This window comes from Cibotium barometz, chromosome 40 (assembly GCF_041138505.1).
Source record: "Cibotium barometz isolate CiBa-2024 chromosome 40, ASM4113850v1, whole genome shotgun sequence".
Taxonomy (NCBI): domain Eukaryota; kingdom Viridiplantae; phylum Streptophyta; class Polypodiopsida; order Cyatheales; family Cibotiaceae; genus Cibotium; species Cibotium barometz.
Genome location: NC_141085.1, coordinates 3,282,835 through 3,307,173, shown reverse-complemented (window position 1 = coordinate 3,307,173; position 24,339 = coordinate 3,282,835). Strand labels below are relative to the sequence as shown.

The window sequence follows — 24,339 nt, the reverse complement described above, 5'->3', positions numbered from 1 at the left end:
TCAACATCTGCAGCCTGTTCTCCTGCAAAAATATCCTCAGATACATCTTTCTCAGGAGAAGTCTCTTGCTCTTCTTCTTCATGATAGAAGTACTCATCGTCTGTATCAGACATGTTCGCTGAATTTTCAGCGATGGCTTTCTTCAAAGCAACCACGAGCTCACCCCCTTCAGAAAGTTGATGATTGGTCCCGGGGACGGAACCTTGAAACCGGCCTCTGATAGAAACCAGAGTGCGGTAGACTAGCAGTCACCCGTCCACTTGTAGTCTAGATGTGAAAACAAAACAGATTGGAGCTAGAGTGCCCAAATCTGAAAACAAAGCGACACCAGTTGGCTCCAAAGCTTGGCGCCCCTTGCGGTATTTCTTTATTCAATTCCAAAAATATGAATGGCTGAGTACAACAAAAATCAGCCAAGAGATTACACCTGTATGTCCAATCTGACGGCCCACAATACCCCTTAGCACAGAGGATCTATGCACACAGATCTGTGTCTCCAAATAACACACTGGGCCTCCCTCTGATCAGCCAAGACCACTAAGCAGGGCAGCCATGAGCATAAATCTGGCATAACTCTGTCAAAATATGCAGCGGAGATGATGACCAAATCTGGGAACACGAGAGCAAAAGCAAAAACGCAGGCACAAAAACAGCACAAGAGAGAGACAGATGTAGGCGTGTAACTCTGCTCTATATACACAAGAAGATCCCGAGGAATGATACAAATGAGGTATGGGGGCTGAGGACCTATATATACCCCCCTAGAGGGCAGTCGGCCAGCATAAGAAAAAGGCCCATGACTGATAAAAGGTCCACGACTGCATAAATGCAGTCGGCCAGCAAAATAGGTGCCCACGACTGATCAAATTCAGTTGGCCAGCAACCCTGAAGCCCACGACTGATGTAGATCCAGTCGGCCAGCAAAAGGGTGCTCCTGGCATCACCTGGCAGCCCTCCCAAGCCTCAGAAAAATGGGAAAAAATAGGGGAAAAATACGGAGAGTGGGGAAAAATGGGAAAACACCTCATAAGGGCGGGCACACCCACAACAAAGGCCCTGGTGTATAAAACTAGACAGGAGATGACTTCTAACACCCCCTCTCAGCTCCTGGCTGTGTAACCAACCACTGGGAGCTGGGGTGCCGCCTGAGCAAATCCTGAGAGCGACTTCGTGAAGAGGTCCACCGTACTGTCCTCCGTCGAACAGAACTCCAGCAAGATGTCATCAGCAACGATCTGTTCACGAACAAAGTGCCTCTGGATGACCATGGGTTCCTCCAGTGGAAAGCCCAAACCTGCAATGTAACCTCCTCCTGCTCCAAAAAACTGCTCCTGGGCCATAAGTAGATCTCCTCGTATCCGGATCTCCTCCCCAAACTGAGTCACTCCATCCGTGGAGTCGGACTCCATCCAACAATCCCCCTCCTGTGTACAAGAGTCCATGATCCTTCGCATGCCGCAGAAACCACAGGAAACGCAATCCTGCCTCCCAAAGAGACATCTGCAACCAAGAGCTCAACTGCCTCATCAGGAAGCTCCCGTCCAATCTGGTATCCATCAACCAGATCAATGAACCATACAGCTTCTGAGTAATAGAGACATCACACTGCTCACAAGGATCAACACCTGTTACGGTGCACAAGCAAGTCCTGGAAACCTGATGAAACCTGTCAACCACCCCCTCTGAATCCGGAACCACAAAGCCTGGAGAAACCACCTCCTTCTGCAAGTAAGCACCTGCTACCTGCCTGGCTTTCCGAAAGGTCCCCGTGGAAAGAACATCCTCAACTACTGGAAGTTCTATGTCCCGAACACGACGAGACATCAGAGCATAAGTGACCTGTTCAGCTTCCTCTGACTCACGAACACAAGAACTACCAACCTCAGTACTGGAAAGTTCCTGCCAACTGCTGCCATCTACTGTCAAGCTATCCACCATCTGGTCTCGGAAAGCCCGCACCTGCAGCGTATCCACACTTGAGTAGCCATTACCAGACTGCCACTCATCACAATCTTGAGGACCTGGGAGAGAGAGTGCTGAAAGCCTGTAAACTCCATTCTCCACTCCACCTTCCCAAACCACTTGGCCTGTTGCTTTGTCTCGGAGAGCAACAAAATGCTCATCAAACTCCACCCGTACGCCAGTCTTGCAAACCTGATGCACTGACAACAGATGAAAACCAAGTGCCGGAACATACAACACCTGGGAGGAATGCTTCCCCCCCCTGCCATCGGGAACTATCTCCATCCTGGCCTCACTGTGAACTGGGATAGTGGACGTATCCCCAGTAAGAATATGACCAGAAAGCCTGCAGAGATCCTGTAAACCGGAACGGGAAGGAGTCATGTGCCTGGAAGCACCACTATCGAGAATCCACTTCCGAGTATCCGTTGCGGAGAGTCCTCCAATCTCCTCCCTGCCTGAAGAAAATGAAGCATCGGTGTCCATCACCTCCAGGTGCACTGTCACCAATTGGCCGACCATTTGGTCCATTCCTAGTTTTTGCGTCTCGTTCACTTGAGGCCAGGCCGGTGTCTCATGTGAAGAGGCCAGTATTTTGCTGACATGGACGGGAGCCAGACTGGTGCCACCCGTGTGTTAGCAGGATGGTGTCGTATGGACGGGAGCCAGATCAGTGCCACCCGTGTATGACCTGGACTGTGTTCGATCCATGGGACTGTCACGCCATGGAAGAGCCAGTATTCGTGCCGTGTTTTACCTATGGGACTGTCACACCATAGGGAAACTCGTGCCTGGAACTGTGTCTTACCTATGGGACATGTACAAAATATCTGTCGGCACAAAACTGGCATGACATAAAAACATAAAAACCTGGTCTTCCTATGGAGTGACATGGGACTGTCACGCCATGGAAGAGCCAGTATTCGTGCCGTGTTTTACCTATGGGACTGTCACACCATAGGGAAACTCGTGCCTGGAACTGTGTCTTACCTATGGGACTGTCACTCCATAGGAAGACCAGGTTTTTATGTTTTTATGTCGTGCCAGTTTTGTGCCGACAGATATTTTGTACATGTTCCATGAACGGGAGATATGTCCATGTTACTTTTTGCACATGCACACATATTTTGCATGTTTGAAACTGTTTTCGCATGACATGTATTTGTGTGTTTGCCTGCCTGACGTGTTACTTACTGAGCGGGGACGCCTGCCAGTGAGTCGTGAAGTCTGCCCTGTATTCTGACGAGTTCTAGTGCATGTGAACAGGTGGTAAGTATGTTACACATGTTGTTTTAATGTTTTAAATTCTAACCCTTTAATTTATAAGGTTAGGTGTTCACATTTATTTAAAAGTGGGCACCCCCTTTGGGCACCCACTTAGGGGCCAAGGTGGGGAGCCCCACTTTTAAGTGAGTGTGGGGGTGGGCATGGTCACCAACCCCCACTAATCCCCCACATGCATGCGTGGGTATCACAAAGATTAACTCCACATTAATTTGATTAAAAAAGCTCTCTCCATCAAACGTAGAACACATCGCTTTCACCCTTTGACCTGAAGAGCATCCGCTTCGTGGAAAACCAGCTGCCGGCGATCACCTCTCCCCCTGGCGCATGTTTATCTCTACAGGCGGTTGACTCTGCTGGCTGGCTGCGCCTGACTCTCTACAGGCGGCTGACTTTGTTGCTGGCTGCGCCTACTACCCCAGGCGACTGCTGAATCTGCATCTTCACAAGGCACTGCTGCGCCTACTACCCCAGGCGACTGCTGAATCTGCATCTTCACAAGGCACTGCTGCGCATGTTTACTCCAGGCGGCTGCTGAATTTGCTGTGCATAGGCGGCTACTGGTTGCAGCCGGCTGCCACCACCTGAAGGCTACCTGCTTCTGTGCTACTACAGTCGGCTGTCCCTCCCCAACTCTTCTTCATGCAGTCACCAAAGCTCTAAACCTCTGCTGGTAGCTGTGTATTGTCTTTCTTCTCTCTTGCAAGTGGAAGTTTCTCTCTCTCTCACAGCAGGCGGCTGTGCCCTTTGTGGTGAAACTTATCTTGGTGATTCTTCACGAGGCTACTCTTTCTTCAACAAGGGTGGTTTCATCCTCAGCAAACCACAAGTATTGGTTTCCTATCAACCATCTACAAGTAAGTGATTTTCAGATTTGAGTAAAGTATTATATGTTTAAATCTGATAAAAGATTCATCCCGCTCGGCCAACACCCGTTCGGTGCCGGGTTGTCCAAGCTGTATCGGCGAACCTCGGTCCAAAGGTGCTGAGATCGGGAGAGCCAGGCGTTAGTACGAGAGCGCCTGTTTGTGCGTGGTCTCGGAACACCAGTGAGGCGCTCTCCGCGGAGTCCAGTGAAAGCACAGGACCGTAGCGATTGGACCACACTAGTGGTCGTTCTGCTTCGAGCTTCTACATCGAAAATTCGAGCCTACTTGTTTGGTACTGTTTTCATATGTACATGGACATTATCTGGTTCTCAGAACCCATGGAGCATTGTATTCATTAAATACTCCCAATAAATATATCATATATTGAGGGGGGGGTCGGCCCGTTCCGGCCCCAGTGCTGGTGTCCATCTTTCCATTTCTGTTCATTTAAATTTCAAGTTGTTTTAAGTTGTCCATTTCATATTTGTGGTTTTAAAGTTGTGCTATTAAGCGTGTGGGTGTCCAACGGAGTCTTTCCCACTTGACGGGATCGGTTTCATTGGTATCAGAGCACGGTTGTTTCCCTCTTCCTAGTGGGGAAACGAACCTGTGTACTGGACATCCCGCTTTTAGCAAACTTTGAACACAATGGACAGCCAAGGCAACCCTTTGGAAGTACCAAATTCGAGGGGTCCATCTAGTGCTTCTCGTGGGTCTGATGCCCTGCGTGGTAGGCACAAGCCCCTTGAAAGGGTTATGGATAGTGAATCCAAGGGTCAACTGTCTCCAGGAAAGACAGTTATGCTTGAAGAAGAGCCTGATGCTATGAGGGCTGAAATGGAACATATGAGAAAACTTTTGCAGGCTCAAGAGCAAGAATTAAAGTTTTTGCATGAAGATCCTCATCTACAAAGTGCTATTGAAGCCAGGAAGGCTAATGCTATGGTTGATGTAACCTTTGAATCAATGGCTCGTGAAGTGGGCAAGAAACCAAGGGAGTTGGCACTTGCCTATCTCCTTCGCAAAGGTGATATCAAAGAGGGGGATGACGGAGAGCTAAAATTCAGAAATCCACCTCGTTTGAAGCATGGAGATCCCGCATCTCAAAGGCTGAAATCTTTTATGCAAAAGGAAGAGGTGACTGTCACCTCTCGACATGCATCCTCTCCCCAAGGCACAAAGCCTGATAGATATATGTATGCCAGGGCTCATGGAGGGCATGAAAGTCACATGCATGCAAGATATGTATCTCATGGAGACAGGTCTACTTCCAGAAAAATTTTGCCTTCTGAGTTGTCTCATGGAGAGACCATGCCACATGCAGGTAAGTCACATGCATCTGAGCTTCGAGTTCGTGGAGCACATGCCACCGTGCCCCATGAAGCTTCTATGACGGCCCATGGAGCCCATGCAGACAGGGCTACCCCGTTGGATAAGGGGAAAAGAAAAAGAGAGGACCATGAGCCTCATGCCAGGAAGCTCAAGGAGTTCAAAGCAGGTGATAAATCTGTCAAATTTGATGTCTTTCATGGTGAACATGATGCTTCTAAGGTGCTAGCGTTTGTGGCACAGTTCGACATTGCTTTTAGCGATGAGGATTTCACAGAAAAATCAAAGGTGCGCCATGCTAGCATGTTTCTAAAAGGGACTGCTGCCCATTGGTGGATCACTGAAAAGATCACCAAGGATCCCATCTCTACTTGGAAGGAATTCAAAGACAGATTTTATGCTCAGTTCTTGCCACCCAATGCAGAGCAAACTCTCACTCAAAAGTGGGACAGGCTGGAACAAAAAGATAATGAGAGTGTGCAACAGTATGTTAACAAATTTTGGAAAGTGTTGCTGGAAGTGACTCCCTTCATGCAAATCACAGAGGATGAAAGAAAAAGGAAGTTTCGTTCTGGATTGCAACCAGCATATAGATCGGGTATTGAATTGCACCCAAAACATACGTTGCAACAACTCACAGCTTCTGCCCTTGCTACAGAGCAATTGGTGCTCAAGATCAAGCAAGATCAAGGAGGTTCCAAGGGGAAGGACAAGGCTGTCCCAAATCAGCAAAAGGGTGGACAGCCACTTAAAAAGAACTTCCGGGAGCCTTACAAGGGTGGTAAAGCTGAAAATAACACATCTAAAGAACAGGGCCCAAGGAAGAACAAATTCGGCTTAACCCCGGAGCAAAGAGAGCAATATGCCAAGGATGGAAAATGCTTTTCTTGTGGTAGCAAAGACCACATGTTTCGGCAATGCCCAGATCGCAAATCAAAGCACGAGGACAAGCACACCAAAGCAAATGTTCATGCAGTTCCTGATGTGCAAGGTAATACAGGTCATGATGCAAAAGAGCGTATGGTTTGCAAGGCTTGGGGGCAAATCAAGGATCAGCCCGCACTCTTCATGTTTGATGACTGTGCAACTGACAATTTCATCTCTATGCAAATGGCAGCTGCATTGGGTATCGAGGTTGAAAACATGGGACCTCAGATTGAAGCCGAAGTTGCATTTATTGGTAAAGAGGTGCAGGTTACCCCTTTGATTGGGAAGTTGCGTATCCATATACAGGGCTATCTTGATAATGAGCATTTTCTAGTTGCTCCTCTGAATGGATGTGATGTATTGTTGGGCAAGCCGTGGCACCATAGGCTTGAGCCCCGCAAAGACTACAAATCCAATATGATTTCTTTTATGCATAAAGGCCGCATGCATTTTATTGATGCTGGCAAAGAAGGGGATTCTATCCCAGTTGTATCACACATCCAAATTAATAAAGCAATGAAAAAGAGTCTTTCAGCGTACTTGGTTTTTGTGCGTGATAGTCTTGTGCCAAATCATCAAAATGTGGATGCTATGTCTAATGATAGGCTGAATTTTCTTAATGCATTCAACGACTGTTTTGCTGACTCGTTGCCAGGTGAATTACCTCCCCAAAGGCCCGAAGATCACCGCATAGATCTTGTGCCAGGTAGTTCTCCACCTAACAAACCCGCATACCGAGTGAGTGCTGCACAACAAGAAGAAATTATGAAGCAGGTAAACGAGCTTTTAGAGAAAGGTTTGGTTCAGCCTAGTTCCTCACCTTACTGCTCTCCTGTGCTTCTTGTTCAAAAGAAGGACGGATCATTCCGTATGTGTGTGGACTATAGAGCTTTGAACAAGCTTACCATCAAGAACAGATTTCCTATTCCACGTATTGATGATATCTTGGATAAGCTTGATGGTTCAGCTTGCTTTAGCAGACTTGATTTGAAGAGTGGTTATCACCAGATTCGCGTGGTGCCACAAGATGTCCATAAGACTGCATTCAGGACAGCCTTCGGATTATATGAATTCTTGGTAATGCCTTTTGGTCTCACCAATGCTCCTGCTACTTTTAATCGTATGATGGATAGGATATTCCGACCTCATCGCAAGTTTACAGGAGTCTTCTTTGATGATATCTTGGTTTTCTCCAAGAATGAGCAGGAACACAGAACTCATTTGATCACAGTGTTCGAAGAGTTGCGGAAGCATAAACTTTTCGTCAATGCCAAGAAAAGCATTCACAAACTGAGGAAGAGCATAGAAGGCATTTGGCCATTGTGTTTGCAGAACTCAGAAACCATAGGTTGGTGGTTAATGGCAAGAAGAGTGAGTTCTTTTTGCAGGAGATACATTTCTTGGGGCATATTGTGTCTGGTCATGGAGTCCGTATGGATCCAGCAAAGGTGGAAGCAATACTTAATTGGCCAGCTTTGAGGACCGTGCATGATGTACGCAGCTTTTTAGGATTGTGTTCCTATTACAGGCGTTACATACGGCACTTTGCTGAAATTGCTTCGCCTCTTCATGCTTTGACGAAGAAAGCAACTCCGTTTAGATGGGCTGATCGGGAAATTACAGCATTCAAAAAGCTCAAGGAAAAGCTTACTTCGGACCCAGTATTGGTGTTACCGGACCTCCGAAAGGCTTTTGTTGTCCAGTGTGATGCATGTGGAAGTAGCATTGGTGCAGTTCTCATGCAAGAGGGACACGTGATAGCCTATGAGAGTAGAGTTTTGCAAGATGCCGAGAAGCATTTACAAGTGTATGAGAAAGAGATGTTGGCTGTAATTCACGCTCTTTCTACATGGAAACACTACTTGCTTGGGGCTGATTTCACTCTCCAGACAGATCATCAGACCTTGCGATATTTCCTCACGCAGACTAAGCTTTCAGAGAAGCATATGCGTTGGGCAAACTTTTTGTCAATGTTTCACTTCCAGATTGTGCATGTGGAAGGCAAAAAGAATGTAGTGGCAGATGCTTTGTCACGCAAGCCACAGGTCTCTGCAGTTTCACTTGCTTATCATCATGAGCTTGATGAAATGAAAGAGCAGTATGCCCATGATGAGGATTTTGAAAGGTTGTATGATCAGATGTCTGAGGGTCAGCGGCATGAGCATTACACTCTCAGAGATGGGTTTTTATTGATGCATGGCAGACTGTGTGTTACCAGGCCATTGCGACTCAAGGTTATGATTGAAAGTCATGCTCCACCGTATGCAGGTCATAGAGGTATTGACGCCACGGTCAAAGCAGTGGAGACTTTCTTTTATTGGCCAACCTTGAGAAGAGATGTTGATGCCTTTGTGAGGCAATGCATCGTATGTCAGAAGGTAAAGTTTGACCGTCAGAAGACACCAGGGTTATTACAGCCTTTACCTATTCCGGATAGACCTTGGGAGAGCATTGCCATGGATTTTGTATTTGATCTTCCACGGACACAAACGGGAAATGATGGCATCTGGACTATCATATGCAGGTTCAGTAAGCAGGCTCATTTCATTCCCGTAAGGAAGACAATTAAAGTGGATCATATGGTGAAGTTGTTCATGGCGAACATCTTCAAGTATCATGGCTTGCCTACGTCTATCATTAGTGACCGTGATCCACGGATGACGAGTTTGTTTTGGAGAGGGTTGTTTGACAACATGGGTACAACTCTCAAGTTTTCATCGTCATTTCATCCACAGACAGATGGTCAGTCAGAAGAGGCTAACTCTACAGTCTTGGATCTTCTCAAGTGTTATGTGTCAGAGCACAAGCAACAATGGGAAAAGTATCTTCCTTTGGTGGAGTTTGCATATAACAACACTGTACATAGCTCGACAGGCAAGGCGCCTTTTGAGATTGTAGAAGGAGGGAAGAAGGTACCACCCATTTTGCATACAAAGGATAAGATCTTTGAGGCTGATCAGTATGTGGAGAGCTTGGATGAAGCTTATCGGAGAGTTAAGTTGGCCCTCCAGAAAACTCAGCAGAAGCAAAAGAAAGCCGCAGACCGTCACAGACGTGATTTACAGTTTGCATTGGGTGATTGGGTTCTTTTGCGTTTTGAAAAGGCTAGACTCAAGAAGATGAAGGGTAAAGAGCGCTTATTCCCTAAGTTGAGCATGCGATATTATGGGCCTTTTCAGGTTTTGGAAAAGATTGGTGAGGTAACCTATCGTTTGAAGTTACCAGATCACTGGAGGATTCACAATGCTTTTCACGTGAGTCTTCTTAGACCTTTCCGTGGGGATGTGCCTGAGGATGTATCAGATGAGGCTCAGCCGGAAGTTGAGGAACTTGATGAGGTTCTGATTCCAGAGCAGATACTGGCACAGATGTATGCCCATGGCTGGCCTGCTTTGTGAACTTGGCTGATCAGAGGGAGGCACAGTGTGTTGCTTGAGGACACAGATCTGTGTGCAAAGATCCTCTGTGCTGAGAAGGATTTGTGGGCAGTCAGATTGGACTTACAGGTGTAAACTCTTGGCTGGTCTTTGTGTTGTACTCAGCCATACATATTATTTTAATTGAATAAAGAAATACCGCAAGGGGCGCCAAGCTTTGGGGCCAACAGGTGTCGCTGTGTTTTCAGATTTGGGCACTCTAGCCCCAATCTGTGTTTGGTTTCTCATCTAGACTACAAGTGGACGGGTGATTGCTCCTACCGCACTCTGGTTTCTATCAGAGGCCGGTTTTATAGAGACTATTCGGAATTGGCCCGAATTGCAAAACGTACATCAAGTACGTAGTTTTCTGGGATTATGTTCGTACTACAGGCGTTTCATAAGGCATTTCGCCATGATTGCCACTCCTCTACATGATCTCACAAAGAAGAAAACTGCTTTCAAATGGACTTTAAAGGAACAGGATGCTTTCTTGCAGCTCAAGCATGCTATTATATGTGGTCCAGTATTGATTGTTCCTGACTTGCACAAGTCATTCGTGGTTGAATGTGATGCTTGTGGTGATTGCATAGGAGCTGTCCTAAATCAAGAAGGGCATGCAGTTGCATACGAGAGCCGTCGTTTGCATGATGCTGAGCTTCATATGGATATCTATGAGAAAGAGCTCTTGGTTGTAATTCACGCCTTAAAGATTTGGAAACACTACCTACTTGGGGCTGAATTTGTAGTCAAGACAGATCATCAAAGCTTGAGATACTTTCTATCTCAAACCAAGCTTTCAGAGAAGCAGATGAGAATGGCAAATTTTCTTTCCATGTTTCATTTTCAGATTGTGCATACTCCAGGAAAGAAAAATGTGGTGGCCGATGCACTTTCTAGGAGGCCTTATGTTGCTGCAGTCTCAGTGGCCTCTCATGGAGATCTATCTGCTATGAGAGATTTGTATCATTTGGATGCTGATTTTTGCCATATATGGACTGATTTGATGGCTGGTCATTCACATGCCTCTTATGTTATCAACGAGGGTTATCTCATGAAGGATAATTGCCTATGTGTGGTGAAGGATTTGCGTCCAAAGGTTATGGACGAATGTCACGCTCCACCATATGCTGGTCATCGAGGTATTATGCCTACTACCCGCATGATTCAGAGGTATTTCTTTTGGCCAAGCATGCGTAAAGACATTGAGGCTTATGTGCGTGCATGTATTACTTGCCAAAAGGTGAAATTTGATAGGCAAAAGCCTCCAGGTTTGCTTCAGCCATTGCCTATTCCCTCGCAACCTTGGGAAAGTATCACAATGGATTTTATTATGGATTTGCCTAGATCCCAGCATGGGAATGATGCTATTTGGACTATTGTGGACAGGTTTAGCAAGCAAGCTCACTTCTTGCCTGTCAAGAAAACCATTAAGCTGATCATATGGTAAAGCTTTTTCTTGCTAATATTTTCAAGCATCATGGTATGCCTAAATCCATTGTTGGGGATAGAGATCCCAGGACTACAAGCCTATTTTGGAGGGCTTTATTTGATAATATGGGTACTAAGCTTGAGTTTTCATCAGCTTATCATCCCCAAACGGATGGCCAAAGTGAAGCTGCAAATTCAGCCGTGTTGGATTTGTTGAAATGTTATGTGGCAGATCAAAAGAGTGCATGGGAGAAGTATCTTCCACTTGTTGAGTTTGCCTACAACAATACGATCCATACTTCCACAGGAAAGGCTCCGTTTGAGATTATTTATGGCAGAGTGGTCTTGCCACCCATCCTTCGTACAAAGGATGAGATTTTTGCAGCTGATGAATATGTTCGTGACTTGGATGTTGCCTTTGCTCAGGTGCGGACAGCCATTGCAAGATCTCAGGATAAGCATAAAATGGCTGCTGACAAGCATAGAAGGGACATGGAAGTCAAAGAGGGTGATTGGGTATTGCTGAAATTTGAGAAGGCTAGGCTTCGGAAGAGGCCAGGACGAGAAGGATCATATCCTAAGCTTTCTCCTCGCTATTATGGACCCTTCAAGGTGATTTAGAAGATCAATGAAGTGTCCTACAGGCTTGCTTTACCTAGTCATTGGAAGATTCACAATGCTTTTCACGTGAGTCTATTTCGGAAATATGTGGGCCCAGATCCTGATGAGCCTGTCACAGAAGATCCGCCAGAGATTGAAGAGCTTGAGGAGATCCTCGAGCCAGAACAGATTGTTTTTCACAAGGAGAGAAAGCTACCTGCAGGAAAGCTTTCCAGGAGATACCTTGTGAAGTTTAAGAATTATTTGCCTATTGATGCCAAATGGGTAAATGAGGATTATTTTGCAGATTATCCGCAATTGTTGCAGGCATATCTTGAGGCTTTTCAGTTGAGGTCAACTCTTTAGAAGCCCGGGGGGATGTCACCAATTGGCCGACCATTTGGTCCATTCCTAGTTTTTGCGTCTCGTTCACTTGAGGCTAGGCCGGTGTCTCATGTGAAGAGGCCAGTATTTTGCTGACATGGACGGGAGCCAGACTGGTGCCACCCGTGTGTTAGCAGGATGGTGTCGTATGGACGGGAGCCAGATCAGTGCCACCCGTGTATGACCTGGATTGTGTTCGATCCATGGGACTGTCACGCCATGGAAGAGCCAGTATTCGTGCCGTGTTTTACCTATGGGACTGTCACACCATAGGGAAACTCGTGCCTGGAACTGTGTCTTACCTATGGGACTGTCACTCCATAGGAAGACCAGGTTTTTATGTTTTTATGTCGTGCCAGTTTTGTGCCGACAGATATTTTGTACATGTTCCATGAACGGGAGATATGTCCATGTTACTTTTTGCACATGCACACATATTTTGCATGTTTGAAACTGTTTTCGCATGACATGTATTTGTGTGTTTGCCTGCCTGACGTGTTACTTACTGAGCGGGGACGCCTGCCAGTGAGTCGTGAAGTCTGCCCTGTATTCTGACGAGTTCTAGTGCATGTGAACAGGTGGAAAGTATGTTACACATGTTGTTTTAATGTTTTAAATTCTAACCCTTTAATTTATAAGGTTAGGTGTTCACATTTATTTAAAAGTGGGCACCCCCTTTGGGCACCCACTTAGGGGCCAAGGTGGGGAGCCCCACTTTTAAGTGAGTGTGGGGGTGGGCATGGTCACCAACCCCCACTAATCCCCCACATGCATGCGTGGGTATCACAAAGATTAACTCCACATTAATTTGATTAAAAAAGCTCTCTCCATCAAACGTAGAACACATCGCTTTCACCCTTTGACGTGAAGAGCATCCGCTTCGTGGAAAACCAGCTGCCGGCGATCACCTCTCCCCCTGGCGCATGTTTATCTCTACAGGCGGCTGACTCTGCTGCTGGCTGCGCCGGACTCTCTACAGGCGGCTGACTTTGTTGCTGGCTGCGCCTACTACCCCAGGTGACTGCTGAATCTGCATCTTCACAAGGCACTGCTGCGCCTACTACCCCAGGCGACTGCTGAATCTGCATCTTCACAAGGCACTGCTGCGCATGTTTACTCCAGGCGGCTGCTGAATCTGCTGTGCATAGGCGGCTACTGGTTGCAGCCGGCTGCCACCACCTGAAGGCTACCTGCTTCTGTGCTACTACAGTCGGCTGTCCCTCCCCAACTCTTCTTCATGCAGTCACCAAAGCTCTAAACCTCTGCTGGTAGCTGTGTATTGTCTTTCTTCTCTCTTGCAAGTGGAAGTTTCTCTCTCTCTCACAGCAGGCGGCTGTGCCCTTTGTGGTGAAACTTATCTTGGTGATTCTTCACGAGGCTACTCTTTCTTCAACAAGGGTGGTTTCATCCTCAGCAAACCACAAGTATTGGTTTCCTATCAACCATCTACAAGTAAGTGATTTTCAGATTTGAGTAAAGTATTATATGTTTAAATCTGATAAAAGATTCATCCCGCTCGGCCAACACCCGTTCGGTGCCGGGTTGTCCAAGCTGTATCGGCGAACCACGGTCCAAAGGTGCTGAGATCGGGAGAGCCAGGCGTTAGTACGAGAGCGCCTGTTTGTGCGTGGTCTCGGAACACCAGTGAGGCGCTCTCTGCGGAGTCCAGTGAAAGCACAGGACCGTAGCGATTGGACCACACTAGTGGTCGTTCTGCTTCGAGCTTCTACATCGAAAATTCGAGCCTACTTGTTTGGTACTGTTTTCATATGTACATGGACATTATCTGGTTCTCAGAACCCATGGAGCATTGTATTCATTAAATACTCCCAATAAATATATCATATATTGAGGGGGGGGTCGGCCCGTTCCGGCCCCAGTGCTGGTGTCCATCTTTCCATTTCTGTTCATTTAAATTTCAAGTTGTTTTAAGTTGTCCATTTCATATTTGTGGTTTTAAAGTTGTGCTATTAAGCGTGTGGGTGTCCAACGGAGTCTTTCCCACTTGACGGGATCGGTTTCATGCACAAAAGCCGGAGTCTTCATGATTGCTGAGGAGTCTTCACCCTTCTCGGTCTTCCGCTTGGGACACTGCCTCCAGTAGTGGCCTTTCTCGCCACAATCATTACAGGTCCTCTCTGCCTTCAGTTTCTCGCGGTCACTAAACGGACATCTTCTCAGAAGACTTCTCCGACGAAGCCTTCCCCTTGCCCGTGTTACGGCCTTTCGACCGTTGGCCAGTAAAGGCCTCCGAACCTCCACCCTGAGGAGGGTTCGTAAATCGTTCCTCCTGGTCCAGGACCATGGGCACAAGCTCCTCCCATGTGATGGTGCTGAGCCTGCCACTGGTAATCAAAGAGGAGTAAAATGCTGAGTACGAAGAGGGCAAATGTGACAGCAACGTGATGGCCATGTCCTCTGACGATATCTCCTTCCCAGCCTGAAGAACCTCCTGCTGAAGAGCCTGCAGCTTGTTAATATGCTCCCGCATCGTCGACGACTTTGCAGGGCTCATAACCCGCATCTGTACTTCCAAGGAAATCCTCTTCATGGGCGATACCCTGTTGTACAGAGAAGCCAAATGCTGCCATATACCTCTGGCCAGCGTCATGTGCTTTACATGATTGATTACCTGCGGTGTGTAGTTGAGGAAAATAAACGAACGGACCCTGGCGTTGACACGATCCCACATCTGTGTCTGGGCCTCCCGGTCCTTTCGGGTTGACGGTAACTCCCCTTCCTCTACTTCCGGCCGTGGAACACCAACAACGACGAAATCGGCGAGGTCGTAAGACTCCAGAACGGATTCCATCATCACCTTCCATATGCCGTAGTTGCTCCCGTCCAACTGACGGTCCACCGGGAACGTGGGGAGTGTCGGGACCTTCACATGTCTCTCGGCCATCTCATACAGATCTGCCATAGCGGGGATGTACTCTGAAAAGGGTGGGTGGGTGGGAACAAAGAAGAACTGATACCTGCAAGTGGCTGTCCAGCAAATCAGCCCGCCTTCCTCTTGCTTCTCCTCTTCCCGAACAGTCCAAAACAGTCCACCAATCAGCCACAAAACAGCCCCCTCTTGCTCACACAAATCCCAAGACCTGTCTAGAGCCTAGGCTCTGATACCATGTCAAAATATGCAGCGGAGATGATGACCAAATCTGGGAACACGAGAGCAAAAGCAAAAACGCAGGCACAAAAACAGCACAAGAGAGAGACAGATGTAGGCGTGTAACTCTGCTCTATATACACAAGAAGATCCCGAGGAATGATACAAATGAGGTATGGGGGCTGAGGACCTATATATACCCCCCTAGAGGGCAGTCGGCCAGCATAAGAAAAAGGCCCATGACTGAGAAAAGGTCCACGACTGCATAAATGCAGTCGGCCAGCAAAACAGGTGCCCACGACTGATCAAATCCAGTCGGCCAGCAACCCTGAAGCCCACGACTGATGTAGATCCAGTCGGCCAGCAAAAGGGTGCTCCTGGCATCACCTGGCAGCCCTCCCAAGCCTCAGAAAAATGGGAAAAAATAGGGGAAAAATACGGAGAGTGGGGAAAAATGGGAAAACACCTCATAAGGGCGGGCACACCCACAACAAAGGCCCTGGTGTATAAAACTAGACAGGAGATGACTTCTAACAAACTCAAGTACATGATTCAACATCTCAGCTCATACATACATATACTGTCCAAACTCTGTCTCAACCCTTGTCAATCTGCCATATCCCTCCTCTCACAAGGGGCCAGATAGCTCATATCTGCAACAGACATCAAGTAGTAGAAAGAGAGATAGATGAACAGATGAGGAGCTTACCAAATTCAGCTCGTGAATCAGCACTGGAGGAAGCAACGGTACCAATCTGTACTTGCAGGCACTTGTTTCCACAACCCTGCTTCACACGCATGCACGTACTTGTCTGTACCCTCCTCCTTGCATCCAACTATATGCTGTACTTGATTGTACAGTCCTGAAAAACAGCCCCATACTCGTCTGTACTACCTCGGGATACGTGCCAAGAGTTGTCCTTGCAAGCGCCGCCTGCAGCCAGCACCTATGCTCGCCTGAATCTGCGCAGCCAGATCTGTCCAGCACCTGTCCAGCGCCGCCTGCAGCAGCACTGCTGTACCTGTCTGTCCGTACACTGTACGGCAGTCGTACAGTGCTGTACCTGTTGTTGTACCTGTCTGCACAGGCTGTACCAGCAGCTGCAGCCTGTCAAGGCAGCCCCTAACTTGGGCAAGCCTTGCAAGGGGTTTAAAAATTCAGAGATCATCAAGCTAAGTTAAGCATGTATGCCTAGGCTCCTGCGTGTGCATGCATACCTACCACCACTCATGTGATTTTAGCCCAAGGCAAAGAAGCTAAGTCTCTTTAGGAGTATTCAACACACCTACCCTCAGTCTCGGGCCGGTGTATTTCTCTCGAAGATAGCTTTAGAGTCGCCTAAAGCTTATGCACAGTTCTGCCGAGCGTTTGGTTGCTTTGTCCCTGTGTTTGGCGGTCAGTCAGCCAGTTTGTCCGCTCAGTCTTGTGGACACAGTTCAGCTTGTATATAGTTCTCTAGAAGAAGAAATAAAGCAAATACTCTTGCTTGCAAGGGGGGCCCTTTAGTGGGTAATTCGGGACCCCATCTGGTGTTGTCTCCACTACATCTCTTTCAGATTCATTCATGCTCTTTTAAAGGATTGCTAAAGAGTCACTAAACTCAAGTTTAAAGAAAGGTTTTGTTGTTTCACACGGTCCTAGCTCGGCGCATGCTACATCCATGGCCTTCTTGACTTCCCTTCTCCTTCGGAGGGTGACCTAACTCCATGCTTTAAGTAGACCATCACTTGTAGTGGTATCATAGAGTCACTTTGATTCAAATTTTCCCAAATTGTATCAAGTGGAATTTTTGATTTTTCCCTTTTCTTACACATGGAGGAAACCCTAGAAATCCATACCCTAATGCTTGAAATCTGTTCACACTTGTTAACTAGGGCAACTAACGCTTGATGTAAAGCATCATTAGCACCTCCTCCTCCCTCCAAACGCTAAAAACGTAGGTGGAGAAATCCAGGGCTGCAAGCGGCAAGGTGGCAGGTGATGATTTTCGTGAGCATCTTGGTCCATGGAGTCTCCTACATCAAGCCTTGATCACATTGAAGCTTACAATGGCTTGCTTAGCTTAAGTAATGGTGAAAACAAGCTGTATCAAGCATCTTAAGCACTCTCTTCTTCTCCAAGAAGCAAGAGGAAGGGGAACCTGACTGTCCACGTTTTTCATCAAATAGAATCACTATTGCAAGCATCAAGGCCTTCTACTTGTCAATGGTGAGTTGCTTCATCAAATCTGTGCAAAGCTTGGTTGATTCTCTTGCCTATGACAAGATTTGGGAGTTTTGGCTCATAAACCTTAAATCCTTGTCATTAATCACCTCCAGAGTCCATGGCTTCATTATGTAGCCTTCGTATGTACATAATAGATGTGCCTGGGCTTCCCATATCGTTACAGTCCTGACGAACATAGTAATTCATCCTGCTGAGTATTGTTCTCTTCTTTTCGAGCAGGTTATGCATGTGCTAGATGCTCTCCGGGATTAGTCACCTTCTTTGGTATAAAGATTGGCGGAGAGACGTTGATACTCGGTTTTCTCCCCTTCGCAGATTCTTACCAGCAGCTGATATTGCAGGACTTGGAGGTGGACTGGTATATCTGGCTCAATAAGGAATGATGATTTTTACACTCCTCTATGTCATGTTCTCATTTTGTCGATTTGAGGTGCTTTCATGTTCGCTACTTCTTGTAGCTTTGGTAGCTTTATGGGTGGGCCTTCGGCATATCCTGTTCCTTTTCATGTTCGCGGTATGAGGCCCCCCTGTTCCTTTTCATGTCCGATACTTCTTGTAGCATGCTTTGTTTGATAGCTTTATGGGTGGTCCTTTGGCATATCCTATTCCTTTTCATATTTGCTTTGTCAATTTGGGGCCCTTTGCCATAATCATGTTCCTTTTACTGCTTCCTGTGGTGGGTTTTCTGTGACTATGTGTAATGGGGAGGTGTGTGATTACAGAATTAAACTAACTTGAAGAGTAGATTTCGAACACTTGAGCAGAACCATGTACAAAACCACAAATACAGATCCTTGCACAGTACACCACATTAGGGCAGAAGGGTATCGGGACTTACTCCACTGGGACAAGATTACATAAAATTCGATGATTGGGAATCACTGCTGTCCATTTGTTTGATTTGTATTCATTGCATGTACTTCAGAGGATTCGGAGCAGACTCTTTTGGAATTAAATCTTTTGAAAGGGGGGGAATCTTCCAGCCTCTGAGCTCGGAACCATAATATCTGATCTGGAAAGATGCTGAGAGGGCTCCAAGTGTATGAGCCTGGAAGGCTTTCTATATGCATTCCCACAGCTCTGTGTTTCTCTAGGGTTCAGCCGAATCACCAATCTGATACCTGAAGATTCTGGCCAGTGATGATGTAAGCAGGCCGTTTAAGTGCTAGAGTGTTTAAGCTGAACCAGCGCTGATGTGTACCAGCTGCGCAGAAGGCAGTGATGTGGCAGCTGTACTTGTGATGTCAGGCCATACAGATTACGTCAGTGCTGATGTCAGCAGCCGTACAGTACGGGTGTAGTCCGTATGGAATGATGAGGTAAGCCCAGTGTGAGGTCTGTACATGAGCTGCAGTCAGCAGTGGGGTACAGCAGCCGTACAGCGTGAGAAGATGGTGTGGTAGACTCTGTACAGTTATCGTCAGCGGCTGTACAGAACAGTCCATACAAGAGATGATGAAGGCATTCTCATATCTCCTCTAATAGTAATGATTGCAGGTTCACCATACTGTAAAAAGGAAGGCCTACTACCTCATATAGTGGGCTCATGAGTAGAAGCTTTCACACGCATTATATTTTCAGCTCCTTCCATAAACTCCATGCATACAATTTTGGAGGGCGCCTGTAGCTTATCATCGGTAAGTAAACTACAGACATAATTTACAGTGAGTGCCTGGGTGTCCCTGGCCCCATAAACAACACTAGGCATTGTCCAGGCAGGAAAACAACGTCACACAAATGGACATAATGTTCAAGCAGCACATGAAACTATGGAGATCACCCATCTGATCTCTTGTATTCATAAGATCCCTCTGCCATAGGGTACATCGTGTGCACTGTGTATATGGTCAGACTCTGCAAAATATCTCCACGGGCCTTTCCCGGAATCATGAGACATCAACATGGGCTCTATCCTGGATCTCTATGGGTCCAATCCATAATCCTACCATACTCTTGATCTCCATCATGGGCCCCGCCCAAAGTCTAGACACATGCTTGTAGGATTAATGAAGATAAACATGCCCGAGAAGTTAGGGGTTTGTGACGTGTGGTTTTCGGACTTCCAAATATGGTTAAGCAATTGCACAGCTGGCTAGCAGGCCAATTTATTTACAGCAACCAGTTTTGCTGGTGGTTTCCCATGCCTGCAACTGGTTGGTACTAGGTAGTATCTAAACTTCAGAAACGACCATTTCTCAAGTGCAGGAGAAAGAAACTATTCAGGCACACAATCTAAAATGTGGGCCTGCCCCCCCTGATTTGTAGGGTTGAAGGAACCACAGGTTTGCGAACTCAGCAGTAAGGAGGGGGGGTCTGCTGAGTTGGCAACCCAGTTGCTTTAAGCTTCAACCAGGTGGGCCAGCGTGTGTGAAAATGGTATTTTAGCCAGCCCAAAAAGGGGCTTTATTTGATTTTATTTTGCCCATATCTGGGCCGACCAGCAGCCCTACCCAGATATCTATATATACATCGCTTCATCATTCAGCACTATACCACATCATAAAATAACACCGCCTTCTGCTGTAGCCAGTCTAGACATCATCGTTTATCTTCAACACACATCAACATCTGCTGCTGCTGCTGGCGCCTGCTCTACATCAGAATATCATCATCGTTATCAGCTCCAGCGTTTTTCTCCTGCAGCTCACATCCTTGGGACAGCAGCCCTCTCTGCACCATAGCTGCGTTTTCTCCTACATCTCACAACCTTGGGACAGCAGCCCTCTCTGCATCCATCAGATCTGCGTTTTCTCTGACAGCTCTCACGTCGGGACAGCAGGCCACTCTCTGCTCTTCATCCCCATCGACATTGGGACAACAACCCTCTCTGCTTATTTTCATCGACATCGGGACAGCAGCCCTCTCTGCTTATCATCATTCTTCGACATCGGGACTGCAGCCCTCTCTGCTACTCGGGATGGCAGCCCTCTCTGCTCCTCACCACCCCTCAGGTACCGCAGTACCCTTGTCACCAGAGCGTGCACAACTTCACCTTCCACTACCCACTACAGATATCTACCACCTCGGAGTGCCTCTGCATTCACCGACGTGAGCCTTCGACACCCTGGAGTGCCTTTGCCTCACACCGACGCAAGCCTTCATCACCGACTGTGCTTCAGCTCTGACCTCGTGTGTGCTTTTGTAATTAGAGTCACCTCACATCAGAGGGCCTCTTGTACTTAATTTCATTCACCATCATACATACACTCATTCACTCATTTCATGCTGTGTTGATTTGCTCTGATCTCTCATACATCTGGTCCTTTCGTCCTTTTGCCCTCACATAGTATCAGAGCTATCGTGAGCAAAGGGATTGAATACCTCGAGAGCACACATCATGGATCGTCTACCTGCATTCGTGGAGGACTGATTTTTCTCACTAGAAGTTGATTCTCCTTGCTCTGATCTGGACCACACAGGGAATGGGATTGAAGACCTCGAGAGCACACAGCATGGATCATCTACCTGCATTCTCAGAGGACCAATTTTTCTCACCAGAAGTTGATTATCCTTACTTTGATCTGGACCACACAGGGATTGGGACTTCTTACTCATTGGAGAGCCCCGTTCGATCTCTTACATTGGGAGACAACCAACCCTCTACACGTTTGCCATCATGATCTTTCTCTCCGAACTTATTAGACTTCGCTTCTAGAGGGGGATACATTCCTTCTGCCAGTGTGTCAGTGTGGGACCCTGGTATGCATTGTCATGTCATCTTCTCTCATGGTCCCCTTTTGGCCTAAGAGGGGGTGTGTGAAAATTGTATTTTAGCCAGCCCAAAAATGGGGTTTATTTGATTTTATTTTGGTTATTTGGTCTTGTGCTGCTGGCCGACAGCCCATATCTAGGCCGACCAGCAGCCCTACCCAGATATATATACATCGCTTCATCATTCAGCACTATACCACATCATAAAACAACACCGCCTTCTGCTTTGCAGCCAACCTCTACATCATCGTTTATCTACAACACACATCAACATCTGCTGCTGCTGCTAGTGCCTGCTCTACATCAGAATATCATCATCGTTATCAGCTCCAGCGTTTTTCTCGTATAGCTCACATCCTTGCTCACATCCTTGGGACAGCAGCCCTCTCTACATTCACCATATCTGCGTTTTCTCCTACAGATCACATCCTTGGGACAGAAGGCCTCTTTGCATCCATCAGATCTGCGTTTTCTCCTACAGCTCACATCCTTGGGACAGCGGCCCTCTCTGCATCCATCAGATCTGTGTTTTCTCCTACAGCTCTCACCTCGGGGCAGCAGCCCACTCTTTGCTTCATCGTCATCACATCGTTGGGATATCAGCCCTCTCTGCTCATCAGCTCACCTTAGGACAACAGCCCACTCTCTGCTCTTCGTCCTCCATCAACATCGGGACAACAACCCTCTTTGCTCATCTTCATCGACATCAGGACACCAACCCTCTCTGCTCATCATCATCATTCAACATCGGTACGGCAGCCCTCTCTGCTCATTTGACACCACTCGGGACGGAATCCCTCTCTGCTCCTCACCACACCTCAGGTACCGTAGCACCCTTGTTGTGTGGAAACTGGCCCATAGTCACCACCGTATTGCCCTTGAAGTTATTATACTTTGTTTGTGGCCTTGCCCAGCCTTTTTCCTTTTCTGGTGAAAGGTGACTTGGTCAAGACTTGATTTTATTGTCAGCTTTCTTGGACCCATTGGTTGTTGGATAGACAGGTCAATTGGGAATATACGGGTCTTGTATGCCTTGTCTTGATATTGTTCTTTTTTGGGGCTGTGGCTGCATTTAGATGAGTAAGTTTGTCATGGTCTTCTTAATTTTACTAAGATGCCGGATGAAACATCTGTTCTCAGTGCAAGAGGGTGGAGGCTTGAGCGTGAAGTTGCGCATGTCAAGATACCAATTTTGCACTAGTGGTGTGATGCATGTTAGATAGGATGTCGATGTGTTCGACACCCCCCCCCCCCCCCCCCCCCCCAGGAGAAAAAAAAAACACCTGGCATTCCAGTGGCTTGCTAAGCTAAAGTGAAAATATGAGATTATCTAAACTATGATCTCTCAGTTAAGGTTTTGTGTTTCCCTAGCCTTATATTTGCATTGTACTTCTAGATGGACAACATAATTGTAGGCCATTCTTCATTTTGAATGCTATCATAAAGTCATCCATAAGTACAAATGGTATGTAAAACCTGTTACAGAATCTGTTTGCCCTGTAAGAGGGGACAGGCGAATGACAGGCAGGTGCTTATTAGTGTTATGTGTGGGGGCATAAGTGATAGGTAATCAGCCCAGTATGATGCACAGTCTCTTTAGGATGATGCCGTTGTGCGAGCTCAATAGATTCAGATAGTTGCTTATTTTGTTTGAAAAAACCATTTGCTTTTGTGAACATGAATTTGGAAACTTTTGTCTAACGCATTGTTTTGTGTGGTGATGCAGGTCCATACCAGAATGGTGTGTGGAAAATACGTGTAGAGCTGCCTGATGCCTATCCATACAAGTCGCCATCAATCGGCTTTGTGAACAAAATCTATCATCCCAATGTGGATGAGATGTACGGTTTCATTTTTACATTGTGTCATTGCTTGTGTAGTTATAGCAGTCTATTGATGTATCTGCTTCGGTGCTTGCATTTGATGATGCAGGTCAGGCTCCGTTTGCTTGGATGTCATCAATCAGACCTGGAGTCCAATGTTTGGTAAGATGTCTTCTTGTTTCGTATTTTTTAAATTATATTTGATTGTGTTGCCTACACGGAAGCCTTGCAGTACTGATCCACAACCCTAAGCTTGATTAAGAACAAGATGCTGATTTAAACATGACTAAGACAAAGGAGAGAGATAGTTGGTGTTGGGTTCTCTTGTATTTAATTTGGTACAAAAAGCTTGTACATGCTCAGGCCCTTGGTCAGCCGCAAAGAGTGACCTTGGTCCCTTTCTACATGATTTCTATTGACTATTGAATGAATGAACTATTGAAAATGACTTGCTTCATGCTGAATTATGTCTGATGTTTATTATATATGCTTCTGGAGTGCTGGTCGGCCAGCTTGGTCACCCCTATGGGGCTGACCAAGGCCCAAGTCATGTACAAGCATTAAAACAACCTTTTTGTACCATATGAATAAAAGAAACCCTTGACTCCAATCTCTCTCTTCTTCTCTCCTCTATCGGCCAGCTGTACTGTTGGCCAACAGCAGTACAGCTGGTCGACCAGCTCTCTAGAAGCATATATAAACATCAGACATAATTCAGCATGAAGCAAGTCATTTTCAACTGTTCATTCATTCAATAGTCATGTAGAAAGGGGCCAAGGTCACCCTTTGGGACTGACCAAGGGCCTAACCATGTATAAGCTTTTTGTACCATATTTAATACAAGAAAACCTGACACCAACAATCTATCTTCTTCTCTCTCATTTGTCTTAATCATGTTTAAATCAGCATCTTGTTCTTAATCAGGCTTAGGGCTGTGGATCAGTACTGCAAGGCTTCCGTGCATGTAACATTGGTATCAAGAGCATCAGGTTGGTGACCCAACTTGGCTACCTAACGAGGTGAGAGTATCCGGTGGATGGTAATACTGTGGTCCGGAAACGGAAAAAATACCAAGGCCTCCACCATGTCAGGAGAGAAATCACATCAAGAAGAAAGCCAGCAAGAAGTTATGGAGGCACAAAGCTTGCAACGTGACAGGCTGTGCTGCACTATCAGCATTGACAGGCACCAATGTGTGTGGTCATTACACAAACATAAACAGTATGTAGCTTTGTTGTAGGCTTCATCTGCCATCAGCAGCTGCCTC

The 24,339-nt window shown here is 46.7% G+C and overlaps 1 protein-coding gene across 2 annotated transcripts in view; it reads left to right on the top strand.

The window, feature by feature from the left end:
- LOC147615124 (ubiquitin-conjugating enzyme E2-23 kDa-like) overlaps positions 1-24,339 on the top strand; it is a 34,894-nt gene that overhangs the window by 9,838 nt on the left and 717 nt on the right. For both annotated transcript variants that reach the window (XM_086779107.1, XM_086779109.1), the window contains exons 4-5: positions 22,976-23,090; positions 23,182-23,234. In XM_086779107.1, the coding sequence (XP_086635233.1) occupies positions 22,976-23,090; positions 23,182-23,234 (168 nt within the window). The remainder of the gene's footprint in view (positions 1-22,975; positions 23,091-23,181; positions 23,235-24,339) is intronic.